Below are 20625 nucleotides of genomic sequence, written 5' to 3' on the forward strand. Positions count from 1 at the left end.
AAAAAAAATCAGAGCCCTGGCCGGTGTGGCTCAGTGGACAGAGCGTCGGCCTGTGGACTGAAGGGTCCCGGGTTCGATTCCGGTCAAGGGCACAGGCCTGGGTTGCAGGCTCCATCCCCAGTAGGGGGCGTGCAGGAGGCAGCCGGTCCGTGATTCTCTCTCCTCATGGATGTTTCTCTCTCTCTCTTTCCCTCTCTCTTCCTCTCTCTGAAATCAATAAAAATATTTTTTAAGAAAAGAAAGAAATGGGGGACATATGCAATACTTTCAACAATAAAGATTTTTAAATTAATAATAACTAAATAAATATGTTTTTATTGATTTCAGAGAGGAAGGGAGATGGAGAGAGAGATAGAAAGATGATGAGAGAGAATCCTGGACCGGCTGCCTCCTGCACGCCCCCGACTGGGGATGGAGCCCACAACCCGGGCATGTGCCCTTGACCGGGAATCGAACCCTGACCTCCTGGTTCCTAGGTTGACGCTCAACCACTGAGCCACGCCGGCCGGGCGGCCAGTCCAAATTTAATAGGTTCCGGTGGGTTTCCCATATTGAGTGCTTTTGCAAACAGAATCTCAGGCCTTTTGCAAAACTGAGTACCTGGCAGGGTTTGAAGCGTGGGGACGGCGAAAGGCCTTCATGCTTTATTTTATTTTATTTTATTTTATTTCATTTATTTTATTTATTTATTTTATATTTATTTTATTTTTATTTTATTTATTTAATTTTACTTTATTTTACTTTTCTTTATTTTATTTTTATTTTATTTTATGTTTTATTTATTTTATTTTATTATTTTATTTTATTTTTATTTTATTTTATTTTATTATTTTATTTTATTTTATTTTATTTTATTTTATTATTTTATTTTATTTTATTTTATTTTATTTTATATATTTTTTATATTTTATTTTATTTTATTTTATTTATTTTATTTTTATTTTATTTTATTTTATTTTATTTTATTTTATTTTATTTTATTTTATTTTATTTTATTTTATTTTATTTTATTTTATTTTATTTTATTTTATTTTATTTTATTTTATTTTATTTTATTTTATTTTATTATTTTATTTTATTTTATTTTATTTCGCTGGGAGACCAGGAAGCCCTCGGCCTGGTCCAGGCAGTCAGTCTCTGCGTGTGTGTTCGTCTGGTGCCCTCTGCTGGTGCGAATGGGGAGTGTCTCTCTCGGGACTTTGTCCTGGAGTTTTTCAAAGTTTTGCCAAAGAGGCCGTCACATCCTTAGGAGACTCAGGCTGGTGTGGCTCAGTGGTTGAGCGTTGACCTGTGAACCAGGAGGTCAGGGTTCGATTCCCGGTCAAGGGCACATGCCCGGGTTGTGGGCTCCATCCCCAGTAGGGGGCGTGCAGGAGGCAGCCGGTCCATGATTCTCTCTCATCATGGATGTTTCTCTCTCTCCCTCCCTCCCCCTTCCTCTCTGAAAGCAATAAAGAATAAATAAAATTTTTTTAAAAGTTAATTAAGATTTGACCATGTTCAGAATGGAGACTATTTAAACCCTGGCCGGTGTGGCTCAGTGGATAGAGCGTCGGCCTGCGGACTGAAGGGTTCCGGGTTCGATTCCGGTCAAGGGCATGTACCTTGGTTGCAGGCACATCCCCAGTGGGGGGCGTGCAGGAGGCAGCTGATCCGTGATTCTCTCTCCTCATGAATGTTTCTCTCTCTCTCTCTCTGCCTCTCTCTTCCTCACTCTGACATCAATAAAAATATACACCGAGCGGCCAGATGATGATGATCTCTGAACGCATAATAACCTGGCCACTCAGTGTCTGTCCTATAGAATAAAAGGCGAATATGCAAATGGCCCTCTTGACCGGGAGTTCGACCAGCAGGCAGGCCGGCCAACCGCCCACGTCCCCTCCCCCTGGCCAGGCTGGCCGGACCCCACCCATGCACGGATTCATGCACCAGGCCTCTGATATATATATATACACACACTGAGTGGTCAGATTATTATGCGTTCAGAGGTCATAATAATCTGGATACTCAGCACATATATATTAGAGGCCCGGTGCATGAATCCGTGCATGGGTGGGGTCCAGCCAGCCTGGCCAGGGGGCGGGGACGTGGGCGGTCAGCCGGCCTGCCTGCTGGTCGAACTCCCGGTCGAGGGGACCATTTGCATATTAGCCTTTTATTCTATAGGACAGACACGGAGCGGCCTGATGATGATGCGTTCAGAGATCCTCATCCTCTGGCCGCTCCGTGTATAACCATATTTTTTTAAAAAAACTCGGATGGATGCAGGATGCAGACCGGAGTGGAATAAAAGCATCGGTCTTTCTACGTCCGGGATATCCTCTCGGCAGGCCTGGGGAGGTGCCCGCCCCACTATTTTTTTTTTTTTTGGGGGGGGGTGCAGGGGCATGGACCAGCATCCCGCTCCCCACATTCTCAGCCCGCCTGCCTTTGTTTTGGGGGCCGGCCGGCCGGTGATCTATGGGCCCATTTTATTCCTTAGCCTCTTTCAAGCGATTAAATTGCATCGGCTCCTAATGGGACCCAGAGCCAGGCGGGCGGGCGGGCAGGCGGGCCGGCGGGCGGGTTGAGGATTTCCCCAACCCCTTAAGCCTGGCCTGGTGCAGCCTGCAGCCTGATGAGGTGCTAATAGGGAGCAGTCGGGTAGGAAAAAAAAAAAAATACCTTCGAGGTTTCGGTATAATCTGCAGGCTCTATGCAAGGGCTCTTTTATCTTCGGCCGGGCAGGAGGGCAGGAGGGTAGGGGGGGGGACCCCCAAGCCCCCGCCCGCCTTGGCCCCACACTTGGGGGGGTGGGGCCCAGCCTTTGAGGGTCTGGGCTGGACGTCCCAACGCTCAGTGCCCAGGGAGGGAGAAGCCGCCTCAATGGACGACGTGTCTTTAAAGCGATCATGGCCCATTGTTCCGGAATTTTCTCTCCTAACCCCTCGCGTGCCCCCGCCCTCCCCCACTTTTTTTCCCCCCACTGGCATATGGATTTGTTTATTTACCAGAGGCTGATGCACGAAATTCATGCAAAGGGAGCTCAGCCCTTGCAGCCCCGGCTGCATCCGGAAGGTCGTCCAGAAGGACATCCGGAAGGTCGGCCGGCTGTCCGGTCTAATTAGCATATTATGCTTTTATCCTTATAGATTTTTTAAAAAATATATTTTGTTATTTTTTTTTTGCAGAGAGGAAGGGAGAGGGATAGAGAGTTAGAAACATCCATCAGCCGCCTCCTGCACGCCCCCCACTGGGGATGTGCCCGCAACCAAGGTACATGCTCTTGACCGGGAATCGAACCCGGGACCCTTGAGTCCACAGGCCGATGCTCTATCCACTGAGCCACACCGGTTTCGGCAAAACCTTCGCTTTTTTCATTTTTTTATTTTTAACTTTTTTATGTTTCCGGGGAAAAGGAGGCTGACCTCATAGAACACTCCCTCTCTGTCTCGGCTCCCCCAGACCGGCGGTCGGCAAACCGCGGCTCGCGAGCCACGGGCGGCTCTCTGGCCCCTGGCGGGTGGCTCTTCCACAAAACACCACGGCCTGGGCGCATCTGTGTTGAAGACGTGGCGTTTGAAGACGTTTAAGTTTAAAAAACGTGGCTCTCCAAAGAAATTTCAGTCGTTGTCCTGTTGATGTTTGGCTCTGTGGGCGAATGAGTTTGCCGACCGTTGGGCCCCAGACAATCGGGTATATTTAGGCACACGGGAATGGCTGGTTTCTCACCGTGAGGGTCAGGTCGTTAATGACGGAGCCCGGCTGGCTGCTGAAGGCGTGTCCTGACCGGGTCCCGCGTGGGGCTTGGGCGTGGACAACAGAGGGGGCTTGTCCTGGCGCCCAGGGAGGGCGGGGATCCCTAAAAAATCGTCTGTGGGTGCCCGGGGGTCGGAGGGAGTCGGGAGGTCCCTGAGCTGACAGACGGCCTCCTGGTTAGGCCTCCGGTGAAGACAGCAGCTCGCGGGATCTTTGATTTTCGTGTTTGATGAAAATACTAGAGGCCCGGTGCATGAAATTCGTGCACGGGGGGAGGGAAGGCGGTGTCCCTCAGCCCAGCCTGCACCCTCTCCAATCTGGGACCCCTTGAGGGATGTCTGACTGCCTGATTAGGCCCAGTCCCGGCCACAATCCAGGATTGCTGGCTCCCAAACGCTCACCTGCCTGCCTGATTGCCCCTAACCGCTTCTGCCTGCCAGCCTGATCACCCCCTAACCACTCCCCTGCCAGCCTGATGGATGCCTAACTGCTCCCCTGCCAGCCTGTTTGCCCCTAACTGTCCTCCTCTGCAGGCCTGGTCCCCCCTAACCACTCCCCTGCAGGCCTGGTCACCCCCAACTGCCCTCCCCTGCAGGCCTGGTCACCCACAACAGCCCTCCCCTGCAGGCCTGGGTCCCCCCCAACTGCCCTCTCCTGCAGGCCTGGTCCCCCCCCAACTGTCCTCCCCTGCAGGCCTGGTCACCCCTAACTGCCCTCCCTGGAGGCAGATAGATAGATACATAGATACACAGAAAGATATATACATACAAACATACATAGACAGACAGATAGATAAATGCATAGATAGATACATAGATACTGCATACATACATAGTTCAATCGATCAATCTGTAGCTACATAGATACATAGACAGACAGACAGACACTCCTACCAGGTCAGGGCCTCGGAGACATTTTAACAAACATCTAGACCACCCACCTGCTGTGTTTACGCCTCTGGCGGAGAGAGCTGGTACGTAACACCTTCAACAATAAAGTGGGTTTTTTTTAGCACTAACCGGTGTGGCTCAGTGGATAGAGCGTCGGCCTGCGGACTGCAGGGTCCCGGGTTCGATTCCCGGTCAAGGGCATGGACCTTGGTTGCGGGCACATCCCCAGTAGGGGGCGTGCAGGAGGCAGCTGATGGATGTTTCTCTCTCATCGATGTTTCTGACTCTCTGTCCCTCTCCCTTCCTCTCTGTAAGAAATCAATAAAATATATTTAAAAAAAAATTTTTTTTTTAGTTACTGGGAGGAGGTGGTTTTGAGAAGCTGTGGAGAAGGCTGCCCCCTAGTGGCGCGTGGGGAGTATTGCCCGAGTCATCAGGTCTTCCTTATGGATAAGGGAGGTGTACGAGGCGCTTAAAAATGTGCCGATGACAAGATATCCCGAGAAATGAGGTTGCCACAATATAATATCATGTTTAAAATTTTTTATAAATACTTTTTAATAGATCTCAGAGACAAAGGAAGAGGGAGAGAGAGAGAGAAAAACATCCATGAGGAGAAAGAATCATGGACCATCTGCCTCCTGCACGCCCCCTACTGGGGATGGAGCCCACAACCCGGGCCTGTGCCCTTGACCGGGAATCGAACCCGGGACCTCCTGGTTCATAGGTCGACGCTCAACCACGAAGCCACACCAGCCAGGCCATGTTTAAAAAAAATTTTAACAAACAGCCCCAGCTGGTGTGGCTCAGTGGATAGAGCGTCAGCCTGCGGACTGAAGGGTCCCGGGTTCGATTCCCGGTCAAGGGCACAGGCCCGGGTTGTGGGCTCGATCCCCAGTCGGGGTCGTGCAGGAGGCAGCCGGTCCATGATTCTCTCTCCTCATGGATGTTTCTCTCTCTCTCTCTCTCTCTCTCTCTCTCTCTCTCTCTCTCTCTTCCTTCCTCTTTGAAATCAATAAAACTATATATATTTTTTAAAAACACAAATGTATTATTATTTTTGTTAATTTTTTCATTTTAGACCATTTTTTGGGGTGACTTTAGGTCTCTGAGTTTGCCAGGCCTCCACGCAGGCCTCCCCTGAGCCGGTCAGGTTAGGAACGTGGGTCCCATAAATTCCTTTTGGGGGGGGGACCCTGTCCCCCCAGGACTCAGATCAACAGAAACCCCAAGACACCCCTGAGCCCCGAGTTCCTGCTCCGTGGGTAGGGGGGGGGTTGTCGCCCACAAAGGCCATGGAAAGCCCTCACCAGATTATCACAATCTTTAATCTCCTGCTTCTTCTCAGAAAAAAAAAAAACCCTTATCTCTCCAAAAAAGTCTCATGATTCTGGGTACGTGCCCTTTGCCTACTGGGAGTCCCCAGAAACCCCGAATTCTCCCCAAATTCAAACCGCCTCTGTCTGCTGCTCACAAGACACACGCCTTCGCCCCCCGCCCCCCCCCCCCCAAAAAAAATGTGCCCTTTGGCTGCGTGGGGGACTGGGTGAGGAGCAGATATACACGGAGTGGCCCGATGATGGTGACCTCTGGAGGCACAATAACCTGGCCACTCAGTGTGTGTGTATAATACACGAGAGGCCCGGTGCCTGAATGCGTGCATGGGTGGGGGGGTGTCCCGCAGCCCAGCCTGCACCCTCTCCAAACTGGGACCCCTCGAGGGATGTCCGACTGCCCGTTTAGGCCCGATCCCTCTCACAATCCAGGACTGCTGGCTCCCAACTGCTCCCCTGCCTGCCTGCCTGCCTGATTGCCCCTAACTGCTTCTGCCTGCCAGCCTGATCACCCCCTAACCACTCCCCTGCCAGCATGATTGATGCCTAACTGCTCCCCTTACAGCCTGTTTGCCCCTAACTGCCCTCCCCTGCAGGCCTGGTTGCCCCCAACTGCCCTCCCCTGCAGGCCTGGTCCCCCCCAACTGCCCTCCCCTGCAGGCCTGGTCCCCCCAACCGCCTTCCCATGCAGGTCTCGTCACCCCTAACTGCTCTCCCCTGCAGGCCTGGTCACCCCCAACTGCTCTCCCCTGAAGGCCTGGTCCCCCCCAACTGCTCTCCCCTGAAGGCCTGGTCACTCCTAACTGCCCTCCCCTGCAGGCCTGGTCACCCCTAACTGCCCTCCCCTGCAGGCCTGGTCCCCCCCAACTGCCCTCCCCTGCCGGCCCAGTTGCCGCCAACTTCCCTCCTCGGCTTGGTCACCCCTAACTACCCTCCCCTGCAGGCTTGATTGCCCCCAACTGCCCTCCCCTGCTGATCATCCTGTGGTGGCCATCTTCAGTCCACATGGGGGCAGCCATCTTGTGTGTTGGAGTGATGGTCAATTTGCATATGACTCTTTTATTAGATAGGATGTATTAGAGGCCCGATGCATGAATCCGTGCATGGGTGGGGTCCGGCCAGCCTGGCCAGGCGGGGCGGGGACATGGGCGGTTGGCCGGCCTGCCTGCTGGTCGAACTCCCGGTCGAGGGGACCATTTGCATATTAGCCTTTTATTCTATAGGACAGACACAGAGCGGCCGGATGATTATGCGTTCATAGATCATCATCGTCTGGCCACTCAGAGTATATGTGTATATATATATATATATATACTCAGGTTTGCAAAGATCTGGGGTTTTGCAAAGGGTTGGGGGTTTGCAAAAACTATATATATATTTTTTTATGGATTTCCAGAGAGGAAGGGGGAGAGAGAGAGAGATAGAAACATCCATGATGAGAGAGAATCATGGACCGGCTGCCTCCTGCACGCCCCCCACTGGGGATCGAGCCCGCAACCCGGGCATGTGCCCTTGACTGGGAATCGAACCTGAGACCCTTCAGTCTGCAGGCCGACGCTCTATCCACTGAGCCACACCAGCCAGGGCGAGAACACACTTTTGGACAAAGCGGAAAAGGGGGGCTGGGTCAGGTACAGAAGGTCCCCAGGGCGGGAATCCCCAGGCGCCTGGCCAGGGACAATGAAAGGGTTGAGCCTTGCCCCCCCCCCGGGGTGACCTTTCCCCCCCCCCGTCCCCGACCCTGGGGCCCCCGGACCTTCCCTCCCTGGCGGTAACATCGAGGCCTCCGTCGTAGTTCAGCTCCAGGCCCAGAGAAGCATCGGAACCAGCCGGGGCGGACCTCAGAGCCCGCAGCGCGGAATAAGGACCCCGTGCCCATCCCATCCTATCATCCTATTCCTACATAATGCAGAGGTGACGTGCACATTGACCCTCACGCCCTCATGCCACAAGATGGCCGACCCCACGTCATCACAAGATGGCCGCCCCCACGTCATCACAAGATGGCCGCCCCCACGTCATCACAAGATGGCCGCCCCCACGTCGTCACAAGATGGCCGCCCCCACGTCATCACAAGATGGCCGCCCCCACGTCATCACAAGATGGCCGCTCCCACGTCATCACAAGATGGCTGCCCCGACATTGTCACAAGATGGCCGCCCCCACGTTGTTACAAGATGACCACCCCACCTCATCACAAGATGGCAGCCCCCACATTGTTACAAGATGGCCGCCCCACATTGTCACAAGATGGCCGCCCCCACATTGTTACAAGATGGCTGCCCCACATTGTTACAAGATGGCCACCCCCACATTGTCACAAGATGGCCGCCCCACATTGTTACAAGATGGCTGCCCCCACATTGTCACAAGATGGCCGCCCCCACGTTGTTACAAGATGACCACCCCACCCTCATCACAAGATGGCTGCCCCCATATCATCACAAGATGGCCGCCCCCACCTCATCACAAGATGGCCGCCCCCACGTCATCACAAGATGGCCGCCCCCACGTCATCACAAGATGGCCGCCCCCACGTCATCACAAGATGGCCGCTCCCACGTCATCACAAGATGGCTGCCCCCACGTTGTCACAAGATGGCTGCCCCTGCATTGTCACAAGATGGCCACCACCATGTCATCACAAGATGGCTGCCCCCACGTCATCACAAGATGGCTGCCCCCGCATTGTCACAAGATGGCCGTCCCCACGTCATCACAAGATGGCTGCCCCCACGTCATCACAAGGTGGCTGCCCCTGTGTTGTCACAAGATGGCTGCCCTGAACATCATCACAAGATAGCAACCCCCAAGTTTTCAGAAGATGGCCGGCTGGGGAGGGCAGTTGGGGGCGATCAGGCCATCAGGGGAGCAGTTAGGGGGCGATCAGGCCAGCAGGGGAGCAGTTAGGGGGGCGATCAGGCCGGCAGGGGAGCAGTTAGGGGGCGATCAGGCCGGCAAGGCAGCAGCGGTTAGGAGGCAGCCGTCCCGGATTCTGAGAGGGAGGGATGTCCGACTGCGGGATCGGGCCTACACCGGCAGTCGGACATCCCCCGAGGGGTCCCAGATTGGAGAGGGTGCAGGCTGGGCTGAGGGACACCCCCCCCCGACCCCCAGTGCACGAATATCATGCACCGGGCCTCTAGTCCTCTATAATAAAAGCCTAATATGCTACGTGTCTGGTCGGCCGGTCGACTGTTCAACCAATCAGAGCGTAATATGCTAATGATATGCTAAGGCGCTCAACTGCTCGCTATGACGTGCACTGACCACCAGGGGGCAGACGCTCGGACCAGTAGGTTAGCTTGCTGCTGGGGTCCGGCCGATCGGGACCGAGCGAGACGGGCCGGACACACCCTGGAGCCCTCCCGCGGTCCCTCCCCGGCTGGCCAACCTCCCACGTCCCTCCCCGGCCCCGATCGTGCACCGGTGGGGTCCCTCAGCCTGGCCTGCGCCCTCTCGCCATCCGGGACCCCTCGGGGGATGTCGGAGAGCCGGTGTCCGCCCGATCCCGCAGGCCAGGCCGAGGGACCCCACTGTTGCATGACACACGTATGATTTTTCTCCTCTGAGGCATGTACGCAAAGGACGCAGACATTTAAAAAAAAAAAAAAAAAAAAAAACCTCCTTCTGCTGAAAAGTCTCCAATTTCCGGCGTGGGCGGCTCAGACCACCCAGGCGTGAGTGAAATCCGGGTGGTTCGCTGAGAAACACGGAAAAAAATTCCCTCTTTGACTAAAACGCTCTCATGTATTTCTTTCTTTAAAGTCTCCCCAGCCACCAGACGGTGGAGAGAGCGGGTAAAGAACGCAGCGGGAAATCGCGGGCTCGCTTGCTCATAAAATTTTACTACACGGGAAAACGCGGACACCGGGATCCGGATTTTTTTTTAATTTTTTTTTAGACTGTGAGGTGTGTGTGTATGGGGGGAGGAGGGGCTTGAATTTGCAACGAAAAACTTAAAAAAAAAAAAAAAAGAAAAAGAAAAGAAAAATAATTATTTTTCCCCACCTGGCTGGTGTAGCTCAATGGTTAGAGCGACGGCCTGCGGACTGAAGGGTCCCGGGTTCGAGTCCCGGTCAAGGGCACATGCCCGGGTTGCAGGCTCCATCCCCAGTAGGGGGCGTGCAGGAGGCAGCCGGTCCATGGTTCTCTCTCCTCATGGATGTTTCCCTCTCTTCCTCTTCCTTCTTCTTCTCTCTCTAAAATACATAAATAAGAAAGAAAAAGAAAGAAAGAAAGGAAAGACTTTGCTAATTACGTTACACAATTTTTTAAAATATATTTTATTTTATTTTTTTAAAAATATATTTTATTGATTTTTTACAGAGAGGAAGGGAGAGGGGAGAGAGAGCTAGAAACATCGATGAGAGAGAAACATCGATCAGCTGCCTCCTGCACGCCCCCCACTGGGGATGTGCCCGCAACCAAGGTACATGCCCTTGACCGGGAATCGAACCCGGGACCTTTCAGTCTGCAGGCCGACGCTCTACCCACTGAGCCAACTGGTTAGGGCGACATTACACAATTTTTTAAAATAAAGATTTGGGTCCAGCCGAGTGGGGAGCCCCAGGAATCTGCCTTATGGGGTCCCTGTACCCCCCCAGCACCTTCCAACCCTGATCCAGCAACCCCCGCCCTCTCCCTCCGGACATGGGGTCATCGGACCAAGATACCCCCATCCCTTCTTCCTCTTCCTATGGGAAAGGCATGCCTCCAAATTGCAAAATCCTTCAAAACCCTCAACCTGTGAGAAAAAATCACCATTTTTACCTCCACAACCAGAACGCCATGGGGTGATTCCACCCTAAAACACGGTGAGATTTTTTTGTTTCTTCTGTAACTGCAGGTTGTTAGCGGGTGGGTGGTCCGAATTGCACAGTGCAATTCCGTTTTTGGGTTATTTCACCCATAAAATGTTTGCTCCCTGACGTTTTCACCAGCAGGGTTGTTATTTGGGGGGCTGAGGGGAGGAGGGAGACAGTGAAAATATATATATTTTTTGTTCTAATTGCATTTGCTCAATACCACACACACTCACACACGCGAGTCCGAGGGTCTGTTGAGGTTTTATTTCCTGCAAACCAGCAGGGAGAAACAGAAAAAAGAAAAAAAAACAAAGAAAAAAAAAACAAAAAAAACCTCCTCCCGCGAATGCAAGCAAACAAGCGAGATCAGAACCATCTAGAAACTTCCTGTCCCTTCGAGACACCAAGGCAGATAAACCCACGTGTGTTCCCCGCTATCGACAGGGACATCGGCCGTCTACCTCGGCCTCCCCAGAGTTCTCATGCAAATTTTTCTTTCTTCTCTTTGTTTCGATGAGAAAAAAATAATAATAATAATCCTACAGAATAAAAGTCTAATGGGCTAAGTGTCCGGTCGGCCGTTAAACCAATCAAAGCGTAATATGCTAATGATATGCTAAAGCCGATCAACCGCTCGCTATGACATGCACTGACCACCAGGGGGCAGACAGTCAACCGGCCGACCAGTCGCTGTGACGTGCACTGACCACCAGGGGGCAGACGCTCTGACCGGTAGGTGAGCTTGCTGCTGGGTCCGGCCGATCGGGACTGAGCGAGACGGGCAGGACACGTCCTGGAGCCCTCCCGCGTCCCTCCCCGGCCCCGATCGTGCACCGGTGGGGTCCCTCGGCCTGGCCTGCGCCCTCCCGCCATCCGGGACCCCTCGGGGGATGTCGGGGAGCCTGTTTCAGCCCGATCCCGCAGGCCAGGCCGAGGGACCCCACGGGTGCACGAATTCGTGCACCGGGCCTCTAGTAATAATCCTATCTAATAAAAGAGTAATATGCAAATTGACCATCACTCCAACACACAAGATGGCTGCCCCCATGTGGACACAAGATGGCCAGCAGGGGAGGGCAGTTGGGAGGGACCAGGCCTGAAGGGGAGGGCAGTTAGGGGTGACCAGGCCTGCAGGGGAGGGCAGTTAGGGGTGACCAGGCCTGCAGGGGAGGGCAGTTAGGAGCAAATAGGCTGGCAGGGGAGCAGTTAGGCATCAATCAGGCTGGCAGGGGAGTGGTTAGGGGGTGATCAGGCTGGCAGGCAGAAGCGGTTAAGGACAATCAGGCAGTCAGGCAGGCGAGCAGTTGGGAGCCAGCAGTCCTGGATTGTGAGAGGGAGGGACACCCCCCCCCGTGCATGAATTTCGTGCACCAGGCCTCTAGTAATAATAATAAAAACCGTGACATACACTCATGTTGGGGTGGACGGGTGTTTGGGGTGACCTCCCAGAGTCTTCAGGAATTCAAATCCCTCCCAGACAAGGACGAATATCACCTGCGAGTGTTGGGGACGAAGAACAAGAGCCGTGGGGGGAGGGAGGGGGGTGAATGTCCCCATCCTCCCTGGTTACAGGGTCCCCGGTGACAAAGGATCCGAGAAAAAAAAAATGGTTCGATTAACGTGAAAACATCAGCCGTGCAGGTGGCTCAGGAGTTGAGCGTCGACCTAGGAACCAGGAGGTCACGGGTTCGATTCCCGGTCAAGGGCACAGGCCCGGGTGGCTGGCTCCATCCCCAGTAGGGGGCGTGCAGGAGGCAGCCGATCCGTGATTCTCTCTCATCATGGATGTTTCTCTCTCTCTCCCTCTCCCTTCCTCTCTGAAATCAATGCGCGCGCGCACACACACACACACACACACACACACACACACACACACACATATACATACTAGAGGCCCGGTGCACAAAATTCGTGCACGGGAGGGGGGTCCCCTCAGCCTGGTCTGCTCCCTCTCCAATCCGGGACCCCTCGGGGGGTGTCCGACTGCTAAACCAGCAGTGGGACATCCCTCTCACAATCCGGGACTGCTGGCTCCTAACCACTCACCTGCCTGCCTGATCACCCCTAAGTGCCCCACCTGCCAGCCTGATTGCCCCTAACTGCCCCCCCTGCCAGCCTGATCACCCCTAACTACCCCCATGCTGGCCTGCTCACCCCTCACTGTCCCGCCTGCCAGCCTGATCACCCCTAACTGCACCCCCTGCCTGCCTGGTCACTACTCACTGCCCCCCCCCGACCAGCCTGGTCACCCCTCACTGTCCCCCCTTGCCGGCCTGGTCGCCCCACGCAGCCTGCTGTTCTGTCGTTGCGTGAGGGCGTCCCGACCAATTTGCATATCACGCTTTTATTAGCACAGATTTTTTTTAAAAAAAACCCTCCAATCAATCCTCTCCCGCCTACCATGAATCCGCCTTCAAGCCCTTGCATAGAGATGCCTGTTGGGGGGGGAAATCCACTGGATGGCCCCACGGCGGGGGGGAGTCTCCAGGGACACCCCCAAATGTTAACATGATGGCTCAGGGGCGCCCCATTCCTAGGGATGAGCACCATGTCTCCAAGGAGTTTGCCCGAGTCTTTCATTGTCAACACAGACGAGACGCCGGCCTTTAATTCGCACCCCCTCAGAGCGTCACGTAAGAGTTGTCACTCATCGTAAACCTGAAGCCGCCGAGCGCGAGCACCTCGTCTCCCGGGGGGGGCTGGCCCGGGGGCCGGCCGGGCGCCCCCGCGGATTCCGTCTCCGCCGTCGGCAGGCACGGGGGTCCCGTCATCGTCGTCCCAGGAGTCTCGGCCTCGACCTTGGCGAGCTGGACCTCCAAGCCCTCGACCAGGACGTCCTCCGGGTCACGGTCGTCCACCTTCGGCAAGTGCGTGAGGTTCTGCGTGTCCTTAATCCACTCCTGCGGGGACAGCACACGGCAATTCAAAGGCAAGAAAACTAGGGCCCCATCCGTCAAGGAGGCGATAAAAAGGGTGAGGTACGGCCAGGCCAGTGTGGCTCAGTGGTTAGAGCGTCGGCCTGTGGACTGAAGGGTCCCAGGTTCGATTCCCGGCCAAGGGCACAAGCCCAGGTTGCAGGATGGATCCCCAGTAGGGGGCGTGCAGGAGGCAGCCGATCCATGATTCTCCCTCATCATGGATGTTTCTCTCTCTCTCCCTCTCCCTTCCTCTCTCTGAAATTAATAAAAATATTATATATATATAATGCTTTTATTGATATATCCTATATAATAAAAGCCTAATATTCTAAGTGTCTGGTCGCTCAGTGGGCTGTTCAACCAATCAAAGCGTAATATGCTAATGATATGCTAAGGCCGCTCAACTGCTCGCTATGACGTGCACAGACCACCAGGGGGCAGACAGTCGATTGGTTAACCAGTCGCTATGACGTGCACTGACCACCAGGGGGCAGACAGTCGACCAGCAGACCAGTCGCTATGACGTGCACTGACCACCAGGGGGCAGACAGCCGACCGGTAGGTTAGCTTGCTGCTGGGGTCCGGCCGATCGGGACTGAGCGAGACGGGCCAGACACGCCCTGGAGCCCTCCCGCGGTCCCTCCCCGGCTGGCCAACCTCCCGCGTCCCTCCCCGGCCCCCGATCGTGCGTGCACCGGTGGGGTCCCTCGGCCTGGCCTGCGCCCTCTCGCCATCCGGGACCCCTTGGGGGATGTCGGAGAGCCGGTTTCGGCCCGATCCCGCAGGCCAGGCCGAGGGACCCCACGGGTGCATGAATTCGTGCACCGGGCCTCCAGTATATACCTACTAGTATAGGGTGCAATGCTTTCTTGCCACTTAGAATTTTTTAAAATAAAGGAAATAAAATGGGTGTGGCCTTTACTTAAAGATACCAACACCAGGGCCATTTTCTCTTCAAGGGGATGGGGACCCACCACCCCCCAAATAGGGCACTTGACTGGAGGGTTATTTTGAGCTGAAAACAATTTTTTTTTATAAAAGAGCAGCCCTGGCCGGTGTGGCTCAGTGGGCAGAGCGTCGGCCTGCAGACTGAAGGGTCCCGGGTTCGATTCCGGTCAAGGGCATGTACCTTGGTTGCGGGCACATCCCCAGTAGGGGGCGTGCAGGAGGCGGCTGATGGATGTTTCTCTCTCATCGATGTTTCTAACTCTCTCTCCCTCTCCCTTCCTCTCTGTAAAAAATCAATAAAATATATTTTTAAAAAATAATAATAATAAAAAAATAAAAATAAAATAGCAAACACAGCAGCAGCGTCCAGCCCTCCTTCTGCCATGAGTTTCCCCCTTTTTTTTGCAGAAAATTTCCATTCGCAACGGCTCTCTCCTCTCCTTTCCATGTTCACCTCCAACCCACGAAGGACTTCCTGCTTCTAAAATAGGATTTCATTGATTTTTTTTTTAGAGAGAGAGGAAGGGAGAGGGAGAGAGGAAGAGAGAAACATCCGTGATGAGAGAGAATCATGGATCAGCTGCCTCCTGCACGCCCCCTACTGGGGATCAAGCCCGCAACCCGGGCATGTGCCCTTGACTGGGAATCGAACCTGGGACCCTTCAGTCCGCAGGCTGACGCTCTATCCACAGAGACAAACCAACTAGGGCTCCTATGTCTTTTTAATCTTTTTAATATTTTGTCCCTTTAATTGACAGACCCCCGGCACAGAACCTAAGAGTGTACAGAAAAAAATTATTTTCATCACCCTTCTGTTTCTTTTATCTGCCTCACACCTAAATAGTTTTAAAATTCACCTTTTGCTCCTGCCCGGCCGGTGTGGCTCAGTGGATGAGTGTCAATGTACGAACCAGGAGGTCAAGGTTCGATTCCCGGTCAAGGGCACACGCCCGGGTTGCGGGCTCGATCCCCAGTAGGGGGCGTGCAGGAGGCAGCTGACCCATGATTCTCTCTCCTCATTGATGTTTCTCTCTCTCTCTCTCTCTCTCTCTCTCCCTTCCTCTCTGACATCAATAAAAAATATTTTTAAAGAAAAAAGGCCAATTACCACCTGGCGGGCGTGGCTCAGTGGTTGAGCGTCAACCTATGACCCAGGAGGTCAGGGTTCGATTCCTGCTCAGGGCACATGCCTGGGTTGGGGGTTCGATCCCCAGTAGGGGGCGTGCAGGAGGCAGCCAGTCCATGATTCACTCTCATCATGGATATTTCTCTCTCTTTCCCCCTCTCTCTCTCTCCCTCTCCCTTCCTCACTGAAATCAATAAAAAACATATTTTATCTTTTAAAAGATAAGAAATTCATCTTGCTCCCTTTCATGATCTGAATGGTACAAACCTCTTCCCAGAAATAAATACACACCCACGTCCTGACCCCCCCCCCCAAAAAAAAAATGCGTGAATGAGAGTTTCTACGGAAACAGGGTCTTTGCAGATGGGATGGGGTGCAGGGTCGCAGACAAGGTCATCCGGGGTCAGGGGGGGCCCCCACCCAAGGTCAGGGTCCTTGTCAGACACAGAAGAGGAGACGGATGGAGGCAGAGGCGGGAGGAACCCTCCCAGGAGCCTCCAAGGGTGGGAGGGGGGGAACCTGGGACCCCAGGACCTCAGTCGCCTGGTCTCCAGGCCGGAGAAAGAGGGTGCCTGGGTGATGTTTGGGGCCCCATGGAACCAGCCAATCTCTGACCACGTTAACCTTCCGGCTGACCCCCAAAGCTGCCTCTCCCCCTCGGCTGGGCCCCCCGAGGTGGGGCCTGGTCCCCTGGGCCTCACTGTCCACCAGCTGTGGGTCCTAGACCCCCCCAACCCCCCCCCCCACCCCCCTAAGCAGGTCCCCGATGAATGAAATGAAATGACAGCCGCCGTGGCAGGGAAACGGAAGTTTTGGGGTTTGGGCTTGGTCTGCAGGGGGAACTTGGGGTGCATGCAACTTCCTGAGCCGATCAGAGAGGCCAGGAGGCCTTGTCTCTGGGGCCAATAGAGAGACAGGCTGCTTGGGAGAGTCTTACAGCCTCTCTCTCTCTCTCTCTCTCTCTCTCTCTCTCTCTCTCTCTCTCTCTGAAAAGAATAAATCAAAATGGACAAAGCGGTTGCTTTGAGACCAACGGGAGCTGGAGGGCACGTGAGGGGGTGCCTGGGTCTTTAAAAGGCTGCATGGAGCCCTGGCCGGTGTGGCTCAGTGGGTAGAGCGTCGGCCTGCAGACCGGAGGGTCCCGGGTTCGATTCCCAGTCAAGGGCACAGGCCCAGGGTTGTGGGCTCCATCCCCAGTCGGGGGCGTGCAGGAGGCAGCCGGTCCGTGATTCTCTCTCGTCTTTTTTTTATTATTATTATGATTGATTTTGGAGAGGAAGGGAGAGAGAGAGAGAGAACCATCCACGATGAGAGAGAATCACGGACCGGCTGCCTCCTGCACGCCCCCTACTGGGGATCGAGCACGCAACCCGGGCGTGTGCCCTTGACCGGGAATCGAACCCGGGACCCTTCAGTCTGCAGGCCGACGCTCTATCCACTGAGCCACACCGGCCAGGGCTCTCTCTCATCGCTGATGTTTCTTTTTCTCTCTCTCCCTCTCCCTTCCTCTCTGAAATCGATCAATCATTATATATCCCATATAATAGAAGCGTAGTATGCTAATAGTCCCTTGACCAGGAGTCCGTCCGGGAGTTCGACCAGGGGGCGGGGCCAGCCGGGGCAAGGGAGGGAGGCCTGCAGCCGGCAGCCACTAGGGACCCTGTACCAGTGCACGAATTTCGTGCACCGGGCCTCTAGCATGTATACACCAAGTGGCCATATTGTGATGATGTCTGAACGCATCATCATCTGGCCACTCCGTGTCTATCCTATAGAATAAAAGGCTAATAGGCAAATGGTCCCCTCGACCGGGAGTTCGACCAGCAGGCAGGCCGGCCGACCGCCCACGTCCCCTCGCCCTGGCCAGGCTGGCCGGACCCCACCCATGCACGGATTCATGCACCGGGCCTCTGATATATTTATATACACACACACGGAGTAGCCAGGTTATGATGCGTTCAGAGATCATCCTCATCTGGCCATTCCATGTCTATGTATTTAAAAAATAAAAATTAAAAAAACAGGTCCACAGACTAGAAAAAAAAAAAGAAATACACACAATCCACTCCCCACCCCACCCCCAAATAAATTTGTTTTAAATAAAAATTAAAATGGTGCAGGAGGGAGATATAAGAGGGCGATGAAGCCTGCCGATTCAGCCGCCACGGGTAGGCGGCTCTTACCTGGAAATTCCCGTGGTGGGACTCGAACAGCCCGGGGAACGTGGCCTTGGGGTCAGGAACACTGGGCATCAGCAGCCGTTTCACTCTGGAGGGGACACGGACGAGCCTGTGGTCAGATGGGGTGACTCCCCGGAGCTGGGGGGTAGGGGGGTACATGTTCACGGGACACAGCCCCCCCTGGAGGGCGGAGGGGGACTGTGGATTTCGACCTCAGAGGCTCAGAGCCCACGTGGAACTCTATCCTCAGCCTCAAGGTCTGGGCCCCCCTGCCCCCCACTTTATACGCCACAGGCACCCCACGTTGAGCGTGCAGGGGACGCCCCACCAGCAGTGGGATGTGATGCCCTATCTAATAAGAGCCTCTGGTCGGCTGTTCAACCAATCAAAGCGTAATCTGCTAATGATATGTGAAGGCCGCTCAACCGCTCGCTATGACGTGCACTGACCACCAGGGGGCAGACAGTCGACTGGTTAACCAGTCGCTATGACGTGCACTGACCACCAGGGGGCAGACAGTCGACTGGTCGACCAGTGGCTATGACGTGCACTGACCACCAGGGGGCAGACAGTCGACCGGTCGACCAGTCGCTATGACGTGCACTGACCACCAGGGGGCAGACGCTCCGACCGGTAGGTTAGCTTGCTGCTGGGGTCCGGCCGATTGGGACTGAGCGAGACGGGCCGGACACGCCCTGGAGCCCTCCCGCGGTCCCTCCCCGGCTGGCCAACCTCCCGCGTCCCTCCCCGGCCCCGACCGTGCACCGGTGGGGTCCCTCGGCCTGGCCTGCGCCCTCTCGCCATCCGGGACCCCTCGGGGGACGTCGGAGAGCCGGTTTCAGCCCGATCCCGCAGGCCAGGCCGAGGGACCCCACGGGTGCACGAATTCGTGCACCAGGCCTCTAGTGTACACAGAATTCTGGACAAAAAGGGTCTTGTGATACCCTGATTAGCTCAGGGAGGCCTGCATGGCGGCCTTGCAAACTCAGACACCTAAAGTCACCACAGACAAAGGCCTGAAATTAAAACATTGTTTAAAAATATATAATTTTATTGATTTCAGAGAGGAAGGGAGAGGGAGAGAGAGAGAGAGAGAAACATCCATGATGAGAGAGAATCACGGACCGGCTGCCTCCTGCACGCCCCCTACTGGGGATCGAGCCCGCAACCCGGGCATGTGCCCTTGACCGGGAATCGAACCTGTGACCTCCTGGTTCCTAGGTTGATGCTCAACCACTGAGCCACGCAGTCCGGGCTGAAATGAAAACTGTTTAACTAGCCCTGGCTGGTGTGGCTCAGTGGATAGAGCGTCGGCCTTCGGACCGAAGGATCCCGGGTTTGATTTTGGTCAAGGGCACATGCCCGGGTTGCGGGCTCGATCCCCGGCCATGGTCAGGGTGCGTGTAGGAGGGAACCCATCCATGTGTCTCTCTCACCTCTCTCTCTCTCTCTCTCTCTCTCTCTCTCTCTCTCTCGTTCTCTCTCTCTCTGTGTCTGTCTCTGTCTTACTCGCTCTAAAAATCAATGGAAAAAATATCCTCAGGTGAGGATTAACCAAAAAAAAAAAAAATAGCATTGGTTCAGGTAATGTGACCCATTCATTGTCTGGTTACAATATCACCCCAAATATTGATGATTGGAATATTGATTATTTTTAGTCGAAGTCCATTGAGGGGATCTCTCTGCCCTCCCCCACCCCCTCCCTGAAAAGAAGGCGTCGATATTTCCTTTTCGCAAAGGAAGTTTCTGTCTGTCTCGGGCGCCCCCACTCCCTTATCAGGGGACGAATCGTGCATGTTATCACGGAGGTGACGTCAAGAGAATTCTACCCAGAAATCCTTTATCTACCGTTCACTTCCTCCTCATGTCTTCTTTCTTTTTTTGTTATTTTTTAAATTGATTTCAGAGAGAAAGGGAGAGGGAGGGAGAGAGAGAATCATGGGTCGGCTGCCTCCTGCACGCCCCCTACTGGGGATGGAGCCTGCAACCCGGGCATGTGCCCTTGACCGGGAATTGAACCGTGATCTCCTCGTTCATAGGTTGATGCATATTGGATAGATGGATGAATGGATGATGGATGGATAGATAGATGATAGGTAGATAGATGATAGATAGATAGATAGATAGATAGATAGATAGATAGATAGATAGATAGATAGATGATAGATAGATAGATAGATGCACATTGGATGGATGGATGGTTGGATGGATGGATGGATGGATGGATGGATGGATGGATGGACAGAAATGGGATAGATCCCAATGTATATTATTAAAGGCCAGTGGCCATAACACCGTAATGCTGTAATGATCAAACGACTGGTCACCAGGAGTTGTATTGATGGGTCTCGTCGGCGCCGCGGGAGTCTGGTTCCTGCCCACGTGGTGGGTCTGGGGTCTCGCGCAATTTTGTGTGCTGGGCCTCTAGTCTATAAATATACTTATTGATAATAGATGATTAATAAATGGATGGATGGATGGATAAATGGATGGATGGATAAGGATGGGTGGATGATGGATGGATGGATGGATGGATGGATGGATGGATGGATGGATGAATGGATGGATGAGGATGGGTGGATGATGGATGGGTGGATGATGGATGGGTGGAGGGATGGATGGAAGAATGGATGGATGGATGGATGGAGAGATATATGGATTGATGGATGGATGGATGGA

The 20625-nt window shown here is 53.9% G+C and overlaps 1 protein-coding gene across 1 annotated transcript in view; it reads right to left on the reverse strand.

Annotated features, from left to right (window-relative positions):
* Nucleotides 1–13389: 13389 nt before the first annotated feature.
* Nucleotides 13390–20625, reverse strand: part of CRLF2 (cytokine receptor like factor 2) — a 23920-nt gene continuing 16684 nt past the window's right edge. Inside the window, exons 7-8 of the mRNA XM_079766041.1 lie at nt 17950–18034; nt 13390–13674 (exon numbers count right to left, since the gene is read on the reverse strand). Coding sequence (XP_079622167.1) covers nt 13396–13674; nt 17950–18034 — 364 coding nt within the window. The 3' untranslated portion in view covers nt 13390–13395. The remainder of the gene's footprint in view (nt 13675–17949; nt 18035–20625) is intronic.

Source organism: Cnephaeus nilssonii (assembly GCF_951640355.1).
Source record: "Cnephaeus nilssonii genome assembly, chromosome: Y".
Lineage (NCBI taxonomy): Eukaryota > Metazoa > Chordata > Mammalia > Chiroptera > Vespertilionidae > Cnephaeus > Cnephaeus nilssonii.